General features: G+C 42.2%; 1 protein-coding gene and 1 long non-coding RNA gene across 2 annotated transcripts; one reads left to right on the plus strand and one right to left on the minus strand.

Annotated features, from left to right (window-relative positions):
* The first annotated feature begins 2,985 nt into the window (after window positions 1-2,985).
* On the plus strand, window positions 2,986-8,698 carry MPLKIP (M-phase specific PLK1 interacting protein). The gene is made up of 2 exons (XM_061464682.1): window positions 2,986-3,521; window positions 7,613-8,698. Exons 1-2 carry the CDS (start codon window positions 3,153-3,155, stop codon window positions 7,814-7,816), a joined length of 573 nt encoding a protein of 190 aa, XP_061320666.1. The 5' UTR covers window positions 2,986-3,152; the 3' UTR covers window positions 7,817-8,698.
* Window positions 5,966-13,335, minus strand: LOC133275005 (uncharacterized). The gene is made up of 3 exons (XR_009745361.1): window positions 13,015-13,335; window positions 7,593-7,739; window positions 5,966-6,158 (listed from the first exon to the last, which is right to left on the minus strand). It is a non-coding gene; the product is annotated as an uncharacterized LOC133275005 (long non-coding RNA).
* Window positions 13,336-23,411: the final 10,076 nt, after the last annotated feature.

Raw genomic sequence — 23,411 nt, forward strand, 5'->3', positions numbered from 1 at the left:
TCTCGGGGCGGGGCGGTGCGCAGGCGCGGGGTGGGGCCTCCCGCAGGCTCCGCCTCCCGGTTTTCCCGCCCTGAGCTGAGGGTCCGGCACTGCTCAGCTGTGAGGCAGTACCCGTGGAAGGGTGCGCAGCTTCTCGCTTGCCTACAATGAATCGACTAGGATGGAGAACACCTTTAAGATCGCCAAGTCCAACCGTTCCCCAGCACTGCCAAGGCCACCACTAACCCATGGCACTGAGGGCCTCATCTACACGGCGTGTGAACACTTCCAGGGACAGTGACTCTGCCACTGCCCTGGGCAGCCTGTTCCAATGCCTGAGCACCCTTCGGGGAAGGAATTGTTCCTCACCTCTATCTAAAACGTCCCCTGGCGCAGCTTGAGTCCGTTTCCTCTTGTCCCATCCCTTGTTCCTTGGGAGCAGAGACCAGCCCCCTCCTGGCTCCATCCTCCTGTCAGGCAGTTGGAGAGAGCGATAAGGTCCCCCATGAGCCTTCTCCAGACTAAACCCCACAGGGTCCCTCAGCTGTTCCCCATCACACTTGTGCTCCAGGCCCTGCACCAGCTCCACTGCCCTTCTCTGTCCCCACTCCAGCACCTCAATGTCTCTGTTGTAGTGAGGGGCCCACAACTGAACACAGGATTCAAGGTGCCCAGTGCCCAGCACAGGGCAATGATCACTGCCCTGGCTCTGCTGACACACTGGTGCTGATACAGGCCAGGATGCTCTTGGCTTTCTTGGCTGTCTGTTTTCTTAGCATGCAGGATACAGGTGGCTGCACTAAACCCTTCGTATTTATACAAAGGAGACTTAAAGATTATTTTGCTGCAATATCTAGTTCCTGGGCAAACTGCTGTTTGATGGGTGGAAACATGTGCTTCTAGCTCAGTGTACAGAGTGTTGCGTGTCAGATGGCCTGAATGCAGAAGAGGAAAGTAGAGAAAATCTTGTACACGTCAGGTTTGTTGATGTCATGGTTTAAGTCAGAGAAGTGATGTGCAATGAGAAGTGTAACACAAACGCTTGAAACCCCAGAGGCAGTTAGGGTTTGTCAACAAGAAGAAATTCATCAGTGAATTTACTCCAGCATAACTCAATGTGTCTGTAACAGTATGTATTTCTGATCTGCTTGGTGTGAAAAGGCTTTAAACTAAATTAACCTGTTCTTCTCTGGAGCAAGGCTGATAAGATCGATTAAGTGTCCTGTGTAGGCTTGGCATTCCTTGTGTGCATCATAGTAACAGTAGACAGAAAATTGGTCTTCTAGAGAAGATAACACAGTAAAGGATAAGCAAAAGAAAAAACGTGAGGAACTTTAGCCTCCTGTCCTGGATTCAGCAGTAGCAGTCATTTTTCTCCTTAGTAGCTAGTGCAGTGCTCTGTTTTCAACTTTAGCCTGGGAACAGCAATGATAACAGCGATGTTTTTAGTTGTTGCTCAGTAATGTTTACTCTGACCAAGGACTTTGTGAGTCTCAAGCTCTGCCAGGGAGGAGGGGAAGACAGGAGGAAGCAGAGACAGGACACCTGACCCAAACTGACCAAAGAGGTTATTCCATACCACAGCACGTCATGCCCACTATATAAACTGAGGGCAGTTACCCGGAAGGCCCACATCGCTGCTCGCGTTGGGCTGCCTATCGGTCGGCAGATGGTGAGCAATTGTATTCTCTTCCCTTGTTATTTCCCTTATCATTATTATTATTGGTGGCAGCAGCAGTGGTTTGTGTTATACCTTAGTTACTGGACTGTTCTGATCTTAACCCGTGGGAGGTGCATTCTTTCGATTCTCCTCCCCATCCCTCCGGGAGCAGGGGGAGGAACAAGCAGAGGAGTGAGCAAGCAGCTGAGTGGTTCCGAGTTACCAGCTGGGCTTAACCCACAACATCTCCAGTTTAGAATTGTGAGGCTATAGCCCCATTTTTCACAGGCACACTGGAAAATGTGGTGGGGAGCTGAGTTCACTGAGCATGTCAAGGTAGTTATCGCCATTGGGGGGAAAAAACCCAAAGCAAGCAACCAAAACACTCTGAACACCCAAACAACAGCTGTTTAAAGACAAAGAAAAGCAAGATTGTTGTACAAAGAAACAGTCTGCTTATTTTATTGGCTAGCTTTTGTTTGTTGCTCTTCTGAAAGCCCTTTTTAATCTCCATGCCTTGCAATGTCCTAAAACCAAGTGGAGCTTTGTTGCACTGATGGAAATTAAAAAGAAAAATATGCATTATTTTTTTACCGAGCTGTTGAGGATTTGCATTAACTTTGCTAAGAACAGAGCAGAAATGTTCATAAAGAACATCATTAAACTGAGCTTATGTTGCTAAATATGAGCTCATCTGAGAGAGCGCTTTCATACAAAGTTGTATGTGTAGCTCTCAGCCTCAGCTACCAGCTCGTCTGAAAAATTGCTGATGATTCAAGCTGAGTTTAAAAAGGGCAAGTTTTCTAATAAAGTACTAAATATCTCATTGCACACATTTTCCATTGGGACAGTTATAATTTAAGTATCTGGAGGCTCATTATTAAAAGACTACATAAGAAAGGAGTCCAGATAAGCACATCTGAGGTGCCACGAAACGGGAGGCAAATGCTTTGCTTATTTGGGGCTGATTTTTACCAGCTGTAGTACCGCGGGCGTTCACTTTACAACTATGCACGTTCACAAATACGGTGGTTTATCACTTATGCTTTACAACGTCAGTTAACAGGCACAGCTGCTGTGCATCTCTGCTAAGGATCTTTTTACTTTAGGTTATTCCTCTCCAGCTCGAAGATGCGTTACAAATCGCTGCTGAGCCGGCCCTCCACCCTCCCGGCGCTAAGCAGGACGCATGGGACCTGCTCTCAGGCACCGGGAGAGAACGCTGGCGCCGGCCCCAGGGCAGGCCCGCGGCAACTCCGTTCCCGGCAGGGACCGAGCCGGCCCCGGCTCCTTCCTCTTCCCCTTCTTCCGCTCCTTTCCCATCCCGGGCCCTGCCAGCCGGGTGTCCAAGGCCTGGCCTTCCGCGGCCCGGAACGTTTCGAGGTCGGAACTTATCAGCCGCCTGGCGGGGAAAGGGGGGGAAGAGAAAAACCACGAGCAGCGACACCGCCCCGCTGAGGCTCCGCCGCCGCGCAGGTTAATTCCACTCCGCCATCGCCGCGCCGCCAGGGTCATGTACAGGCAGAGTTTCCGCCCCCCGACGCCTCCGTACGCGGGCCACGGCTTCCGGAGCCCTCCGTCCGGCGGAGGCCCTATGCCGCCCTCCCCGCGGGGCTACGGGAGCCCACACCACACGCCGCCCTACATGCCGTGGCCTGGTGGGCCTTACGGCAGCGGCCACTCGCCCCGAGGACACGGCTTCCATGGCGGCGTTGGCGGCGGGCGGTTCGGGAGTCCCTCGCACGGGGGGCATACCCCGCGCCGGCCGCACAGCATCAGTCCCCGGTACCCGGCTCCCTACGGCACCAAATCCCCGGCTGGAACTACCCTGCACCCGCAGCAGCACAAGCGCTCGCCCGGGGGCTTCCAGCGGCCCTACCAGGTATGGGGCAGGGCGGAGAGGGACACAGGCCTGCACCTCTGTACCGCGGGGCGGCGGGGAGGGAGGGAGGTGCTGGTGAGGAGCCGGGCCCTCAGCCCGCAGGGGAGAGCAGGCCGAGGGCTTGTGATGACGCTCAGTGGCCATCCCCTCCACCACGGTTTTCAGAAGAGAGGGAGCCTTGCCCCGCACAAGGGAACGGCTGTCTTTTCTCCATTAGAGAGGATGGAGAGATCCCAGGTCAGGCAGCTGTGTGATGAGGAGAGGGAAGAGGGCCCCAGATTTGGCTGAGGCCTGTTATGAAGACACAGGGACTCAAGAGTGTAGCTTGCTTCTTTTTCATGTTCTGGATGTAAAGGTAGAAAGGAAGTGAAGTACCACCCAAAACTGCATCAAACAATGCCTTCCCTTGGTATGCACCTCCCTTTGATCAGTTTAACACAGTGGTGAAGTGCTGTGTGCTTTTGCTTTGCTTATGTTGTCTTTCTTACATCGTGGAAACTGCCCTGTCCACACACAGCTTTCTGAGACATGAGTAGAGAAAAAGAATGCTCTGTTAAAGGGAATTGAGCTGAGGCTACTTTAAGCAGAATTGAGAACATCTGTTTGGATAACAGTATCATTTTAAAGTCTTTGCATTGCACTGAAAGCTTCCATTTGTAAGGAGTAGTTTTCCTGAGAGCTGTCAACAACAGGTTTTGCAAGTTATGCTTCTTTCAGGTGGTTTAGTTGGGGCATGGGACTGGCAATGCAGATAGGGATGACAGTTCCTGAGATGATACCAACTTTATGCACATAGCTGGCTTTATGCAATATTGAAAAGTCTTAAAAGTGTAACAAAAGACGCATGCAGTACAATGATGAAATTTTTAGGTGCTCTTACTGACACGGATTAAAGTGTAATAATGAAGTCAAATCTTTAATAGATACTAGTAAAATCTTAATTTGCCTGCACTGCATAGTCACGTTTTCATCAAAATGAAAAGTCTTGGTTACTTTTTTATGATGCAGATGACTGTCTTACAGGAATCTTATAGTTGGTGGGAAGGAATCATGAACTTTATACATTTTCAACACAAGAGCAAAAGCTCTCCCAGGTGGCTTCCTGTACCCAGGATACCTCTGTACCTGTTTCAAAGGGAAAGGATGTGAGGTTTTCTGCATGTCGCCAATGTCTGTTTTCCCTTCAGAAGCTAATTCTTTGGATATTCAATTAAGTAGTTCTTATTCCGTTTCAAAGCCTGTCTTAAATTAGCTGAGCAGAATACACCTCTGGTTTTATTCACAACCGCTTCATGTCAGAACCAGTGAGCAGGAACTGTCTCATAGGTTCTGTTTGGGTGTTAAGTAAGAAACCTGTCATAAAGAAGGTACAAGTTTGAATCCAGTCTTGGATTGTCATGTTTTCATTTCTCCCTTTTCTTGTGAGTAGTTCAGAAGTGTTGACCTGCTGGTGATGCTTTCAAAGCCTAGAAGGACATTGTATGTCTTTCTCTACATAACTTTGCCTAGGACTGAAGTAATGTGTATGTATGTACTTTTATGTGTATATACATGCTTTGATTTGCCTGGGAGGGCAATAGAGGCAATCAGAGAGGGAGGAAGTCTCATAAACTGTGGGTCTTCATTTTCTTCAGTGTGGGCAACTAAAGATCTCAGTCCATGAGGCCATGAATAGGTTCAGGTAGAGGGATTTTCTCCATTTTCTAAGCATCATATCTCTTCTGAGGTATGTGGATAGTTCCCCTCTCTTCTATAGATGCTGTTAAGAGAACTACAGTGCTTTCAATATTCATGATGCTTCTGCCACCTTTGAGATGAAAGTCTCTTGTATTTCTTCCATATATCCTCTTAGAATTCACTTGTCAGTAGTGTTTCTTTTCATCCAACAGGAGACAGTGAACTAGCTAGTAGCAGTGGCTAAGTGGTGGTGATGGGTTGAAAACTAACAGAAAGTAAAATAAAAGATCTTTTTAAAATGGTACGGTCGTGTTTTTTTGTTTTTCTGTGCATCTGCTAGCAGCTAAAATTACATCAGGTGAAGAAAGCTGATGACTATGCCCATTTTCAACCCATTCAGTAACATGTTAATAGCACGAAAAGATGGGAGGTTTTCTGCTGTAGAGAGAGATCTGTTATCTGAGCAAGAAGTATTGAGAATAGATTTATTGTTTGAGGAAAGTTCAGTGAGAAAAAGCTGTTGGCACCAGTAAAATACAAAGGTTTTTTTGAGGTTATCTTTGCAACCAAACACTTTCTCTTGCACATGAATGGTTTCACTTGCACAGAAAGGGGTATTTTCCTCTTTCCACCGGCCTATAAAATGAATAATCACGTTTTGATTTTTTTTCTAAAAAAGCATGTAATGACTAGTCTTCCAATTTTTTTTTTTAAGGCTTAGATTTAACATGTTTAAATCATTGAAGGCTGTCAATCTTGTATCAATCTTGTATTACATACTAATAGATTTCCTAGATTTCAACCATGCTAAAATGTCAGTGTTGCTGATGGCCTGCATTATATTATGGTGAAATTTATTACAATAAAAGAAATCCATCCAAAAGAGCCTTACCATTGAATTATTTTGTTCTGGCACCGGATGCTGCAAATCACTATGTCAGTTCAGCTTCCTTTTGAGTTCTGCAGGTTAGACATAACATTAAATACACTCCACACTTAAAACTGTTCAACAGTGTCAGAGTTACAGGGTGTCCATTACACATGGTGATTTAGAGTTGTTTTGTTGTTTTTTTTTTTCTATTTTGAAGATAGAATGCACTGTGTACTACTGCTATACTATTAGTTATGGATGCCTAACATAAATGTTACTTATGCTAGTGCATGTTGATTTGCTTTAGGAAATTCCATGTCCCTTATTAGAAAAGTTTTTAGATGTATTCTGCAATGATTCTGTCACCTGACCCTCATGGTTTTGATACAGTAAAATAATTCTCTACCTTCTAGTAATTTTCCTGTTATGAGATCATCATCTGAGCTATATAACCTAATTCTGTTACCATGAATCATTAGAAGCAAGTGCCTCATAAATAAGACATGGCTGATTCTGCATTTGGTGCGTATCCATGATTGCCAAGCTTTAGGAGTTGAAGTACTCCCTGGGCCCGCAAAAGCAGGCTCCTGTCACAGCACACTTTTAGAAATCTCTTCGAACAGTTTCAGTGGAATCTGTGGAAGCATAGGGCCTTCATATATTGCACCATTTCTCAGTTTTGCCCAGAAATTCTTTCATAGGATCTGTTTACTTGAATTCTTTAGGGCCCTTAATTAGTGCTTTTACCCTCCTTTACAAAGTCTAAGGCTGATAATCGGCCTCAAGGGGTTCTCTAGTCATAGAGAATTCAACAGGCATGTTTGAAGACTGTTGCGTATCTGTGTTGTTCAGTATTGGTTAAAACAAATGAGCTTAAACCAATACAGCTTTAGACAAAACCTCACTTTTCAAGGAGGTGAATCTTCCCTAAAAAGGAAGGTGGAAAAGAACAATGGATGAAGCTCCCTGCAAAACATTTTTCTTTAATGCAGCATCTGTTTAGTCACTGATTACCATCCAGATTGTATATCAGATAAAGTCATCTGTTCTCAGATAGCCAACTGACACTAGTTTGGTTATAATGGGGTGGTTTTCCCAGTACATTCTTGGGTCATTTGTAGCTATTTGCATTATACAGTACTTTGTTAAATCTATAAGTACTTGATATCTGACTTCTGCTCTTGTAGATATTATCAACTCTTCCTCAGCCTCTAGCTCCCTGTTTTGTTATTCAGCTTTTGAGTTATATCATTGACATAAGCAGCTTCTGAAAAATAGCATGAGGAGCTTCTATGTAGTTGTGTGCCAGAGTGACAGAAACAAGTATTTTGGAAAAGACTTGGGGTTTTTTTTTCTTATCCTGGTAAAACATCACTCAATTAAAAGCATAATAAAGTTATTATTGTCTGAGCAAGATGCAAATGAACAGTAGTAATTATCGTTAATAATCGGCTTCAAAGCTCTGCTACATTAGAAGGAAACTTTTCTTTTAGTTTGAATTAGTCTATTAAATGTTTCTTTACCTGATGGTTTTCTTCCAAAGGGATCACCCAGGACATCTACTCCATTTGGTACAGCGCATGGCAGAGAGAAAAGAGTGTCTAATGATGTGGAAAACTATTACAGACCTTCAATGCTTGAGGACCCATGGGCTGGCCTAGAGCCAGTTTCTGTTAAAGACATAAACCAACAATACAGCAGTGAGCAAACAACATATACTGGTAAAAAAGGGAGGTATTTCAGCTAACACTTTTAAAGGCCAAATAACTCCATCTTGTCAGGAAAACTTTGGGACATAATCTTTACACTTACCCAAGATGAACAATAATCAAGACCTTAATGGTTTTATTTGATCCCACGTCTGCCCTTTTATCCTACTTTTGTTTTTTATTGCATTGGATATTTTTATGTATGGGAGGGAAAAGGAGTGGTAGGAAAACTTACATTTCTGGTTATGTGGAAGTGCCTACCATCTTTGAAGAACAAAGTGTTCTTTAATCACCAGCGACTGATTTGTGACTGTTAAAACAGGTTTCCATATATTTACCTCTCTTCCATGCCAGATTGTTAGCCTTTTATTGTAAACTCCTTTAGGAAATGGTATTTTTTTATGTTTCAACATTTTTAGAATGAATAGCTTGGAAATAAAATGGAAATTTTGTAAATCCTTGTTTTGTAATGTATAAAGATTATTTTAGGACTTTTGTTAAGGTGTACACATGAACACAAATAGTACTAGTGAAATTAGGTGATTTCTGTAAATGTGCTTGTATGCTGAAGTTTACCTCTGTTTTTCTGCATAGTAGTTTTTGTTAATTATAGTGTAACATGAAGTTGAAACATGACTTTTAGCCATCTCAGGAAACAAATGTGTTGTCTTTGGAAAGTTCAATTTGTTGAGTCATAAACATAATTCTGTAATAATTTGCTTTTGTACTTAAAAGAATCTTATTTGAGTAGACATTTCTGGATTATATTAACAGGTCTGTTGAGTGGCTATTTAAGAAGCACGTAAAGTATCAAGATAAAAGCAAATGTACTTTCTGGATCTACCTGTTAGAATAGCATAAAAGGAATGGCAGTGTGTTATACAGCTGACTTAAGTACATGCATAGCATCTTTTTCTTAACCTGTACAAGATTTTTCAATTTTTTTTTAAATTATCTTTTATTTTTACCTATGGCAGCCATGTTTGCCTGGAGAGCTCTTGTTTTGTGTGCATGCATGCTATATTTTTATACTAAATTGGAAAATGAGGGTTTTTTTATAGGATTTGTCTGTGTGTGGAAGATCCATTCTTAAATCCATTAGGAATATTGTAATCTAGAATAAATAAGAAATAGTTCCAGCTGCAGGCATGCTCTTAATATGCCGCGTTAAGCCTGCAGTAGATATCTACATTTTTGTTGAAGGAATCATTATTTGTTGATCTTGGCTTTTGAGTAGTAGCTAGAGCGTGAAAACTTAGTTAACTAAAACATTAGTTCAGTTTTCAAAACATGTTTTAAGCATCTTGCATAGTTCACAGAAAACATTTTTGTAGTTGTGAAGCATGGTTAGGTAGAAAAGCACAGGGAATCACATTAGAGTGATTAACTTGTCTTTTGCTGAGGTAGAATAGTCATATATATTTATTTACCTGTTTGAGCGTAAAATGTCTTGGGTTAATACTGCCTTCAGGAACAACTTCAGACTGGAAGGGAGTTATCATGCTGAAATGTCCTAGCTGAGTCTCTTGCACTTTGTTACTTGTGTCTTCCCTCAATTCAAATCTAAAGTTTATCACTTGTGTCTTCCCTCAGTTGACTGTACTGTTTTAGTATTACATTCAAAAGGGCTGCTCAGAGAACATAAGGCCTGCTCAGTGTCAAGAATGGTTAAATCTTCATCCCAGAAACAAAACTGTGCCTTAAATGGCAGCTATCGGTATCATTATCTATCGTGTGTACCAGCAAAACTGAGATGACTTGGCAAGTTCCAGTCTTTAGAATTTTTAAATCAGTTAATGACATTGTGGAAAAAGTCAAGTATCAAGTTTACTTTTTTTGTCAGGCACTGTGAAGCTCACAAGGAAGTTACTGGGTGCTTAACCTAGTCACCTTTTCTTTTACTATTTCCTTTGTAATTCAGTGCAGTTTACTTCTTGCAATGTTTGGTGATGTTGGAGAGACAGATACAATTTTATGAAAGAGACTAAAGCTATGACATGTTCCCAGTTAGACATGAGAAAAAACTCAATTTGGAAAGGGGAAAGGAAAAGAAAAGGGTTAATGTCAGAAGAGAGACTGTTAGAGATGGGACTGCTTATACCATAGCCAGTATTAGCTGTCCTTGCGCATTGCAAAGATGCATTTTTCCAGTGTGGCTTTACAGTTGACCCAGGGATCAAAGCCACCTTCTCTGGTAATAACTGTTAAATCCTGGAACTGAGTGCGGCATCAACGAAGGTAAATGTTCCAGAAAGAGAAATGAGGAAATAATCTTGAATCATTGTTTAATCACTACAGGCCTTCCACAATTCCATCTGTTTAAGCTGCTGCTCCCATGAACTTCAGGATATGATCCAGCAATTATAAGCATATCATACTGCTAAAGGCTACAGTAATTTGGTGAAGAATCAGCAAAACTTACTAACCTCATCATACTGCACCAAAAACTTTAACATGATTCACCTTTCTGGCTTCTAGGAGAAATTCTGCAATTACAGTAAAACTTCAAAATGTCATTGTTGAATACCTGTGAGATGTATGAACATATGTTTAGGATTATAAATATAATATACTTAAAGCCAATTTAAGCTTTGCCTTTTTTGCTATGATATCCAGGAAGCTTAAGCATGTACTTCCTCACTGATTTTTCTCCTTTTTCCCCATATGGCAAACACTGTTTTTCCTCACATCTTTCTAATTGGAGATACCACTTCCTCATTTGTTAATGAAGCCCCTTCATAGGAACAGTATGGCTCTGGAAATAGCATTTGGTGTTAAAAAGTACAGCGCAAACACATCCTTTCTCCGTGAACCTGCGAAACAAAATAGTGCCTGTGTCTTGTTAACGGAGGGATTCTTCTGTAATGAACACACTAAGAGTATGGGCATTATTTTTTCTTCAGCAGATTTTAAGGTAAGTCATTTAGCTCCTTTTCCCAAAGTTTGGATTGATGTACTTTTCCATTGTTTTGTTTGCACTGAGTTGGTCTGTCAAGTCTGTCTGACTTTCCGTTCAGTTGTTGTAAAGGAGCTATAGAACTAGTGACTCTCCTAGTAAAAATCCAATTTCATTTATTGCTGTTTGCTACTGTGGTTAACAATGAACTGTATTGCTACCATGTTGTGCTAATATCACAACAAGATAACTTAAATCACCTGAGTACAATTCTGTGTACCATTGCAACACACCAGGTGGGCAGTTACCTCAAATTGTGTACTGTAATACTTCAAAGATGTTCAGGTTCGGGGTTTTGCGTGACTTTGTAATATGAAACATTCATTCTTTGGCACTTTGTATGCACTATTTTCCATTGATATTGCAAAACAATTTAGAATGTTAAAATTTCAATTAAAACATGATTTTTAACTCTTATCAAGCTACTTTCTCCTTTGAATTAGCAATGAGGCATTAAGATGTAGCATTTTCTAATGTCAAAACTGGGAACAGTTTGCAGGGGAAACGCTTCCGGTCAACAGAATGGGTAACTACTTTAGCAGTCAGGTTGTTTTTCTTTTCCTGTTAAGAATACCTTTATATGCTGTTCGTTTTATAGAAATGTGCTCATTAGACAGCTGAGGGGGAGAATTTGAAACACGCATTATATGGAAAGTCTAAAAGTAGCTATTCAGCTCCCTTCTAAAGGGAAGTTTTTATAGTCTGCTTGGGTATCAACTTGCTTCTGAGTAATCTAACTGATGTCAGACGATTTACTCATGCAGCCAAGATAGGTTAAGTATCTAACATTACACATTGAAAAATGTATCATCCATTTGTCTGGCAGTGCATTTTATCAACTTTGCAATAACCTGCTCTGTTTAGCAATTGCTAAATTCAAATCCATACATATGCTTTTTATACATGAGCCAAGACTTTCTTGCAATGAATTAAAACTCGGGTTTACAACATTTTCCTAAGTTCTGAACAGTAAAGACTTGATTCTTCCTTCCCCACATCTTGACACTTGCCTCCTTCCCATCTTTCTTAAACTGGGGGAGAAAAGGGAGGATTGTTGATGCTTACTGGTGAAGAATCACATAATGATTTTTACGTCTCAGGCTCGCAGAAGCTTGTGTACGAACTGACATAAATAAACTTTATCACCTGAGATGGCTCAGACAACAAGTCACACCACAAGAAAGGAAAGAAACCACCAAGTTGTGCTAATCATACAGTGATTGTGGCTGAAAGGGACCATAGAGATCATCAACCCCCCCAGCAGTGTAGTTCTACCATTCAGTCATTCGTTCACAAAGTTTATGCCTTGAGTAGCTTTTCATCTGCGTATCTCACTAGGCACAAATCATATTGAGGCCATTCTCTGCCATTTTCACTAAAGTATGTGCATTACTGACTTAAGAGTTCAAGAACACTTTCTCAACCTGGACTTCTGAATTTACCTTTAAAAATTACTAGCCCTTGAGTGTTAGACCCCTAATCTAGACCTTCCCTTTAAAGCACTTTAGATCTGGCTAAAAGAGATTTATCTCATCCTCACTGCTTCCTTGATGACACCAGGAAAGCTTTGACTACTGGGCTAGAAACAGTTGAGCAGATGTTTGATGCCGGAACAGGGCCATCAAACTACCCTTCCTCTAGTAGAAGTTGTCCCTTGATTCCTGCCCTCCCAGTGAAGTGAGGTTCAGGAGGTGGATTTGAGCCAAATAGTCACCAATTTTGTTTCACGAGCTTCCTGTGGGTTGCATCATTTTAAACTGTATCAGTGGTTCTTCCTGCACATCCTGGATTTTAAATTTAAACAGCATTACAAGTTATATTTCTAAGTTTAACTCCTGAAATTGTTGCAGTTTCTGCTTCTGCAGTAAATACACAGGTGAAATCCATTGTCTTTTATTCACTGATCTGTGGCTGTTTGAACATACCTTTTCTGGACTCTGAAGGTAAGCATTTGTAGCTTCTGTGGCTAAAAGGCATCATTTTCAGAGTGAAATTTTTATCCTGCTGACACTGCTGCTATTAAAGTAACAGCCTCTAACACCACCACCACCCCTGTATCGGGACAAAAAATGAAACAAAAACTTAAAGCAGTTTAGATGCCAAGCTAGAAACTGCACAGTGCAAGATGGACTGTATGACTAGGGACCTCATTACAACTCAGCATAACATGTATCAGCCTGTTTCCAGACTGGGGGTAGAATGGGTTTATAGCAAAGAGTTGAAAAAACATGATTCCACTCCCTAAAGAGAGAGCGAATTATTGATCAAAAATTACCTTACATGTGGAAGAAGAACTCTCAGGCAGCCTCACAACCTGTGGGACCTGTCTTGTTCTTATTTATCTTCTGGAAAAGCATTGACTTGTTATGGTAACTTCAGGGCTTCCCATGACATGAATTTCAGTCAAAGCCACCAAACCATCATTTAACCTGTTCTCTGACAAAAGTGAGAAGTCTGGTTTACAGAGAATATTGGACATACTCAATTGAACAAAAGTGTCGGCTGTGCTATTCACAGGACGTGCAAAGCTTTTGACACTAGATTAGCATGTATTTCTGAAGCTTTCAGAGTAAAGGAATTCTGCATTTTGATTTAAGATGCCTGTTTCTGGCAGTAGAAGGTTACATCTTCAATTTCTACATGGGAAATAATTTTCAAATATTAAAATTCCCCAAATTGCTTAATTCTGCATATTTTTTTTTCCAGGTAACAGCAATAGGTTTGTGGAGGTTTTATTTAATTTATACTTATTTTCTATTTAAGTAAGTTTGATTTCATTCAAATATCAATCTTAAGTAGTGATGGCAGTTGCCAAAAGAATCTGAGGCTTCTTCCTTTCTTGCTTGAAAGAGCTTACGCCTGTGGTGAGCCAGGAGGTTATTGCGGTGAAAGAATTTAACTTGTTTTTCCATATATTCATTAGCAACAGCATTTTAGGAGGCAAAGAATTAGACATCACATCCAGCTGAAACTTTTATTTATATACACAATTATTTTAATTGTGTTATTTTATAATACAACTGTTTTTAAACGGGCTGCACCAAAAATCTGCACGTACTACCCTGCTTTTATGGGCAGCAGTGGTTGTGCTGCATCATGCTGTATTAAAACACACTGAAACCTTCTGGTATCCATATGTATGTTGCCACAATCTAATTGCTGTGTAGTCAAGATAGTTAAAAGCTGTTGGTGTAGAGGCAACAAGTGTTTGCTTTGGGTTTAAATCTTTGTAGTTTGCATGAGGAAATTCCTAAGAGTTCAAACTGTTGAACATGATGCAACTGTTAGTATAAATACTTATAAATGGAAGAGCAAAACCTCTTTCACTCTGATGCAAATCATCCCATCAACATTTCAAGCATCACACAAGCTAAGCTGAAACAAGGGAAGAGGAATCAAGCTAATTGACAACTTCTGTGGATGACTACACAGCATAAACCACAAATAACAGAGCAAACATAAGCTTGGAAAATCACTGATTGCCAACTGGGGAGTAGTATCAACAATAATTGCATTGTAAGTAGTAGCACAGCATTTCAGAAATCAAACCACTACCTCCTGTGGCTTAATGAAGACTTTTAGGTTAATGTAAAATTAGGTTTTGAACTGTATTCCCTTAACAGATGTTGGGAATTAACATGTTACTATTCCTACACTGGAGTTTGCAGAAGAGAGTAAGTTTCTTTACCACTTGTCTGTGAAGTCTTAACATCTTTGCTTAACTCTAGATTTCATCAATATTTTTTTCTTTTAAGCTAATACAAAGCTACATTTGAAAATCTCAGTGATAGTCAGAAAGATGAAAGGGAGAATTAACATCTGGAAATGGTCCAAGCATATGACTTGGGTTGGTAACTATAAGAAGGCACCATTTATTGATTACTTGCTATTCCACTTTCCTAAGGCTATTTTTTTCCCTTGTCTGTAAATTTTAATAGTCTCCTAGTTACTGCGGCAATTAAATTACACCAGGGAAGATTATTTGCTTATTCATTTCCAGATGTTAAGAAAGCAGTGCATGCACTGGGGACAGCAGGTTGAGAAACTCTGATAACTGCCTTCAAATGAATGAACTGTCAGATTGCGTCTTTGTTGAAACTGAAGACATCTTCCGCTACCAGCAGTGTTCCTGAACTTAGAATAGCTTCTAAAATCAAGTTCCAAGTATGTAAAAACCTTGCACAAAGAACCTTTAAATCCCTGTTCTCAGGATAGCTGTTGCATCTGGTTACATTTTTGTGACGCTGTGTATTTCCCTCTCAGAATAACTGCTGCATGTTTGGTATCGTGACTTTCCTGTAGCCTGTCATATTTACCACTGTGAAGTGAGGAAGAAATAGTTACCATCCGTACATGGTGAACATACAATTGGTAATAGCCCAGTAGCTCTCTGCTACTGGATCACCTCAGTAAGTAGGTGACAGAACTCTACTAACCAAATTTCTATTGTTTCACCTTCCTATAGCTTCTATATAGTAGATTCTAATACATTAATAAACACATCCACAAGGCTTTATGTACTTTATATTTCAAGCAAACAGTTAACCAAAAGCTGGCTGTTTTTCTCTCCAATTCTTATGTCATTAGAATGAGAGAACTTGGAATACTTGGCAATCTCCATGATTTCTTTAATGATCCACTCATTTGTGTAGTTCACAGCTGTCAACGAGGGCTGTATTTCAAGCCTTCTGTGGCAAAAATAAGTATGCCAAATGAGATCTAATTCTTTTTAATGGAAGGTAGTTTTATCAAGGAAAGCAAAATTCTGTCACTGGAGAATTACATGGAAATCCCTGCTGAAGTTAACAGGGGGTTTGGTTTTCATCCTTCAGCTGACCTAAAATCTGCCATGACAGCAGGAACAATTTCATACTAAGATAACAGCCAAAGTTTTCACGCACAACACTACAGGAGTGGGGGTCAGAGTCTCCTAAGAAATAAAGAGGGATACTTGCACTATTGAATTTCACTGCAGATGGAAATGATTTATGCTGTAATCAAATGTATAGCCCTTTCCAGTGGAAGATTCTCAAGCAATTAACACAGAGTAAACCAGCCCTACACGCCCGATCTAGTGAAGCACCTGCTCTTTTGTCTCACGAGGTTCAGCTTTTCAGATTAAGGAATCATAAACCAAAACATGGCAGTATTCTAAAACGTATCGTAGCAAACTTTCCGTGCTTCAAGAATCCACAAATTCACTCCCATAGTTGAGGTTTCAGGGGTTTTCGGTTGGGGATTTATTTGGACAGGAGCACAGAGCATAAAGCTGTCACCATAATAATTATGAGGCTTTTCATGCATCTTGTTTTTAAAAAGCTACAGAAAATTCAAGCCTAAAAACGCTGATGCATTGCTAGTAATGGTCAAGCTGTGGAAATGCTGAATTTAAGATTCCAACACTATGTAATACATTGCATGATGTCGACGATGTTTCGCAAAACACAGGGTGAAACCTGATTTCTTGCTTTTTCTGTCTAACTAGAGAGTCTTTAATGTCAACTTGAGCAGCTTTTTCCTTCCCACTTAGGAACAGTTTTAGAACTGCTCTGAAGAGCAGTAGGAGCTGCCACCTTCCCCCGTATGCTTTATAGCACCCACTTGACAAAAAAACCCTGCTAATAAGAAATCTAATCCAGTTTGCTGGGTCTGTTTATGTGCTTCTGAATTTAATAACGCTGCTGTTAATGCGTTCTCTCTCCTGTCCTGTGAAACCCTCCAATGGAGTTACACAGCTTGTCAGAGCATCGTGCAACCAAGTGGTACTCTGTTGGAAGAGGTCAAGCCAGCGTCGTACTAAGCAGCCTTTGCACAGCAAAGCACTTGCGCGAGTGTTTTTCAGTTGATTTTGTCTTGTCAGATTGCTGTGCCTGCACTGTGTAGAAGCTTGGTCAGTTATCCCCTCTTCCTGCAGCAGAAGTTGTATTGAACATTGGTGGCACTTAAAGCACAAATAGAAACAGATCCCCTCAAATTGAGGGTCAGTGAAGCATCTGCACTAGATGCGCTTTCTATTCTGCTATTGAAATCCTGACCTTCTCCTGTCACTGCAGTCTCTTCTGTTGTCACTTAGAAACTTTTCTTTTTAATCAGTCAATATAACTCATCCCTCTTATTCTCTTTGCATTTTTCTTCCCAGTTTTATAGAGGCAGTTGGTGACCTTACCTAATATTTAAGCCACCAACTTACTTACTTTGTTACAGACTGCAGTGGCCGGATGAAACTCCATTGGATGCTGTTTATTCTCCTTCTGCTCCTGCCACCACAGACATGTCACAGGGATGAAATACAGACAGAAACATGCTTTAACCAAGACAGGAGGATTCCTCATATTGGGACTGTATCACAAGTAATTAGTTATTTTTATAACTTGATGGAAATACATATTCAAGGAAAAAAAAGTTTAGGTCATCACACCAGTTGCACCAGAAAATTCCAGTGAAAATTACTTTTTCCTTAAACTACTGATATTTTCCCAAGCAAATGTTTCTTTTCATGCATCACTTCAAAGAGAGTAACATGATTTTAAACGTTGCTTCCAAAAGTAAATGAATCATTGATTTACTTACCAGCCTATGAACTACATACTGTGACAAGGTACAGCTCCTTTTTGGTTTTACATATAAATCCCAGGCGTAGGAATGTACATTTAATGAACTGTATGAAACTAGGATTTCACAGAACTTGCATACCTGTGCACCCATACTCTGAGAATATTCAGTAAGATACAGAGTGAAAATGCATTTCCTGTCACAGACTTTGTAGTAGCACATCCTTCCTTCATTTCATTTATCCTTTCTGCAAAGTCAGAAGCACCTTATCTTCATCACACTGGACCTAGCCATAGATCTACACTTTTAGTAAACCCAGAAAGCCCTGGATTTCAGATGCCAAGCGATGCTTTGATTTACTGCTTCCCACAGCAAAGGGCAGAACATAAAAGTTCTTAGAATACAAGAGCTCTGCAATGCTGAAATCTTACTAGAGGAGTTGAGAAATGAAAAAGAAGTGTCGAGGGGCTGCAAGGGAGGACCAAATGACAGGACCTTCCATAAAGCACGCAGAAGGTTTCCCTGAATGTCAATAAAGAATTTGTGTTCTTACAGTTAAGATTTAAATGTTGCTCTTAAAGAAAGGGGGGGGGGGGGGAATGCCCTAAACCACAGGACAACAAAAACCCAAACCCGAACCCAAACTGGAGCCTCCCAGGAGATCAGTTGAAAGACATGGTCATCTCTGGTTTCTCCAATGCTAGAAGCTGAAAGAGGGGTTGAATTTTGATAGAACAGGTCTGTAAAATTCTGTTGGATTTCTTGTGTTCTTTGTGATTGTTCCCAAAAGGCAATATTGTAATTGCAAGTACAGTTTGCAAATAAAAGTTACTACTACTACCTGCATGTCTTATTTCATTGCCTTGCATAATTGTATGTGCTTGCAAGTCTCAGAGCAGGATCTGCAGTCCGTAACAAGAAGCAATCTGGGGAGAAAAATGGACACAGCTTCTAATAAAATCTGCCAGGTTTAGAGTAATACCTTCCTGATGTGGAATCACCAGACCATCTGCAGATAAGTTACTATTATTTACGAGCCCACTTCTCATATACATCATTAAAGGATTTTTGTTCCTTTCCCATGTTTTCTACAGCTCTGAAGTCTGTTCTTTCCCCCCACAATGAACGATTCTCACAAAAAAATAAGTATTTAAATAGTCACAATCTTTGCTCTGCAGGAGCAGGGTAGAAAGCAGGAAGGTGCCTGCACAGTCACATAAAATCACAGAATTATTTGGGTTGGAAGGGACCTTAAAGCTTATCCTGTTCCAGCCCCCTGCCATGGGCAGGGACAACTTCCACCAGACCAGGCTGCTCCAAGCCCCATCCAACCTGGCCTATGAAAACTGACAGGGATGGGGCAACCACAGCTTCTCTGGGCAAGGTAGCCCAGTGCCTTCCTGGTCTTGAAGGCAAGGACTCCAGCCCAGCGATGACACGAGTTTTCAGTATTATTTGTGGGGTGGAGGTGACAGGACTCACGCCAGAAGGCAGGGGACGGCCTGCTTCTCTTCTGCAACTTCCATGTGTTTTCTGCCCCTGGGTCAGCTGCAAAGGACAATGAAGGTAAAAGCACCCTTGCTGGTCACATAACTACTGAGCTCTCCCTTGTTTAGGGAAAATGCCCTCCTAAGTAAGTCACAGTCTTGTGTTCAGCTCCCTGTACAACCCATTCCTTGCTCAGAGCAAAGAGGAAAACCAGCACTGGCTCTTGTACTGATGCTCAGAGAGGCCTCCACAGGAGAGCAAGCAAACAGCAGTACTTCCCTACCACTGCCACCTGCACAAAACCAAGGAGACATCTGAAAAGGCAGAGAACAATGGCTGTCCCCCATGTCAGAACCTGCGAGCATGTTTCACCCATCTGTAAAATAGGTCTGGAAAGAACGGGCAGGAGGAAAGAAAAAAGGCCCCGACTTGTGCTAGACCTGTGCATTAAATGCTCACTTCCAGCCACATCCTCTAGCAACTCCTACCATACCCTAGCACGTGAGAGGGAGAACAGCAGGGACACACATCTGCACAAGTCAAGACACTAACCACAGAAACCAGTGAACCCCCCCAGATTACCTTAGGGGCAGCACACTGCTGTGCAAGTACCAGAAGCTCCCAGGCTGGTTTCTATAAAGGCTCCACTCAAGTGTTCCCTTTTCCACCCAGTTATTTCTCTATACTGTATTTTCCAATACCTAAAACAATCTCCACAAAGCCTCTTTGCAAGGAGTCCCTGTTAAAAGATGCATTCATCACATTATAAGCATTTGCCATATCAATTGTAGGTCTGAAGTACCCAGAGAGGAATTGCTGAAGCAGAACTGGAGCCATGCTGTGAAAAGCGACCCCAGTGTTGCCTATTAGCAAGGGCTGCTATAGCTGAAGAGAAAGCAAACACCGCTGAAGGCTCAGGCTCAAGGTTCCTCCTGAATTAAATCACAGTGACTGTGAGTTTTCTCCACGGGCAATAAAAAGAGCCCAAAATAAGCAGCCCTAATGAGCAAGTGGCCCTGAAAGCAAACCCCTCAAGCTCTGTGGAAGTGAATGCAGTTGTCTGGGAAAAGAAACAGTTCCCCTTGTTTGCCAGACAGAGCTCGCTCTCCCCTTGTTTGTTGTTGCTGCCAAGAGCTGTGACTTGCATTTTCTTCTGTGTGACAGGGGAGTTTGGTAGCTGCAGTCCCCTTCACGCGAATGGGCTGTCAGGGCTTACAAGCATTCCTTCAAAACAGGAACCACCTAATCCCGGTTCAGCTGATTTAACAGGAGTTTCTGCAGTCCTGCGTGGCTCTCTCAGAGCTAACACGCAGTAACTCATGCCTGGGACACGGCGGGGTTTGTTTCCTCTCTTGCCACTCATTTCACAGCCACACTCCTTGCTCTTTGCTGATGCAGGCTGCTGTTCTGCAGTTATTTGCATCTCTCCTCTTGACGCTGTTCTATGTGCAGCTGAGGATGTTGATTCGCGTGCAGATCCCAGTGGAATTATTGCTGGTGCCTTTCTGCACAGCTTGCCGGCCATATGGCACCGACAGCTGAATGAAGGGGACGCAGCACCGTTCTCAAACCATGACAGGTTCGTGCTCCAACATAAACCAGAGCCAACTTTGGCACGTTGCTAGTTGCAATAGCAGCTTTAACAAGAACCAGAGCAGACAACTAGACATCGTTTCACGATTCTGCCTGATCTGCTGTGTGCAAGTCGTACCTCACGCAGCCCGGGCACCAGAAGTAAACCCCAGGTTTAATTGTAGCTGGTGCCAAAGCGTTCTGTCCAAAGCAAGATGCTGTGAGCTACAACTATGCATTTCACCAGCCTAATGCCAAATGACACCCACGTAACTGCTGCTGGGCCCTGTGACTTCCTATTGCACCACCACCACCCATCTTCTGGCTGTATCAGTGACAAGCTACCGAAGCGATGACAGCAGCCGGCTGTCCAACCTGGGCTGTAAGACTACCAAAGATACAGCAGGTGCCTATTTTTGGCCGTCAGTATGGCGTTTACTGAAAGATGAGAGCGCTTTCATTAGACGAGCTGATGCAGCGGGGAAAAATGAGAGAAGCCTCAGGCATTCAGGGCGCAGTTGCTGAAGCCACGCTCCATTTACCGCACGTCACCGGCAGCGTATGCACGTAGCCAGACACCGAGAATACCCGGCTCTTCAGGTTTGATTTCCTGTTGCTTCTAACACGCACACCACCCTCTTTAAAAAGACAGCGGTGGGGAACATGAACTGCGCCTCTGCTTGGACAGCACTAACTAAAACCATGGCATTAAACACGACTCCAGCAACAAGCACTGGGCCCACCAGTCACTGCAGTTCTCCTTAGCAGTGCTACTGGTGCTGTAAATAAGTAACTTTTAACACACCAAAAGTTATATTCATTTGGATGCTTAAAAAACACCAACGTTCTTCTGAAACAGAGAGGGAAAACAATGAAAGGCTTCGAGTTTTCATGTACTTTATTTACAGGCCGCACAATACATTTTATATACAAATGGCTTAAAATAACAAAGAGTAAGCAAGCTGAAGCATAACAGTTTGATTATTTTAAATTAGGTTGTCTCGAAATAACTCCTGCAAGAAAGTATTCTTCACCCTGATAAGCAAAAGTTAGTTTGATTTTAAGTCAACCCAAGGTCGTTTCGTTTTTAAATACACGATTCAAATCAGTTCTCTGGTGATTCCTTAGTTTCATGACACACTTCCGCATATATAGAACATCCCGAAACTATTAAGAAGGGAAACGGCCAAAATTTCCCCATGTAAAATAGAACCAGTGTAACAGAACAGACTGGAGAAATGGGGTATGTAAAACAGTTGCGTGTTTTATTAACAGAAAGAAGAATGCAGGAAATACATGTGAGATTTTTCTCTCTGGGAACCAGAATCCATGGTCTGAGACCTAATTTGCCCGCAGACAAGAGGTATCCTATGTTACTTCGGTCTGTACTGCACAATTATCTATTAAACTCATCCCACTGTAAACTTCACCAAAACTGAAACTGCCTCCTGCACCAAGCAAAAGGAGAAGAGCACTCAAAACCCAAAGGAACCGACATGACAGCGCTTCCAGAAGCACCTCTGCTTCGAGGGAGCACCTCGCTACTGTGCTATGGAGAAAATTCAACACTGACCATGTTTTATGGAAACATAACGAAAATATAGAAGTTTGCCTTCTAAAAATTAATTTTCCCCCAAGAAATTATATTAACATTTAAGGATACACGTATTTTTACACCTTTTCCCTAACACTGCTCCTTCTGTTCAAGATGATAACTAGCAATCCAGGATAAAAGCTGTTTCCTTTTCCTTTGGCTGGTTTTAAGCGTATTACATTAGTCTAAGCGTTTTAAGTCATGGTCATAGCAGTCCAGTCGTGCTCACTTCGTGCCTCTTGGTATGGCTAAAGACCACTGAATATAAACAATGAAGTACTTGCTACTTGGTAGTCCATGATTACAGTATTTTGCTATGTTTATTTAGGAATACAAACACACAACACTTACTTTTCGATGTAGTGTCCAGGTCTCTGTAGCACACTTTGGAATTGCAGCATGGAAAACATAAACCCAAAAGGAACTGGGGGGGGGGGGGGGGAGGAAGTAACAAAAGCCACGGCTCCACAGAAAAAACAACATTGATTTTAGGTCTACAACTGCATCAGAAAACGCAAGAGCCACGCGATGTAAATTGCCAAACTAGCACAGACCCACTCTGCCGAGTGGAATTTGCTCCGAAGGGTAAAACTCTGAACTGATATAAGCACCTTGTCATGGGGTTTGATTCAAAGGGAGTTTCCATAGGTCATACACAGGCCCAGGACAAATGAACGTGGACCTACAGTCCTTAAATCCGTCCCGTTCCCTGACTGCTGACCTGCCTAGACACAGCTCTGGGGTCAGGGATAAATCCTCCTGCCATGCATCCCAAGGGCTGCCCTGCAGACGGACGACAGAAGGGCTCCTAACCCATACACAGCCCATGCGCAGCCTCTCCCTGCCCAGCCCAGGGAGAAAGGTTGTCAGAGCCAAAACGATCCCCTGGTTTGCAGAGAAGGTGATTCTCATCAGTTATCACACATGGAAATACGTGATCTTTCCCTCCAAATTATCCCAACACTGTTGCCCCAGTCAAACGGAGTGTTCAAAGTCACAGGCTAGTAGTAAACCTTACACTGAATTTGGGGAAAAGTCACTGTGCAGTATGCAGCTGCCACAGCATGCCAGTTCTGGTTTTGATTCATCTGCAAGTTCAGCTGTCTATTGCTTCTCCTCATAGGATTACTCGTGCTGTTCTGGTTGGGGTTTTTCACGGCCAAAGACTGAAATCCATTTTGGTGGAATGATGCAAGATCAGAGCCCCTAAGGAGCTGCACTGTCATTTACATGTGCAGAGGGGACTTGACTTCTCTGCATTAAATGAGGTGAACTAAAGGACTTGAAAATTTACCTCCGAAAGGGAAGCAGCAGGATGTCTTCCTTGCATTTCTGTATTGGAAATCAAACCATTTAGTCCTCTCAGATCCACCTTCCATGTGAACTTACCTGCTTTTTTTAGGCAACTGTCACCTGCAGTTACAGCTGAAGTGCAGGAAAGTAACACCAGACTGCACGGTTCTAGTGAAAG

Source organism: Pezoporus flaviventris, unplaced genomic scaffold, assembly GCF_033815535.1.
Source record: "Pezoporus flaviventris isolate CSIRO_AGI_PZ_B2104156 unplaced genomic scaffold, CSIRO_AGI_Pfla_v1 ptg000037l, whole genome shotgun sequence".
NCBI classification, from domain to species: domain Eukaryota; kingdom Metazoa; phylum Chordata; class Aves; order Psittaciformes; family Psittacidae; genus Pezoporus; species Pezoporus flaviventris.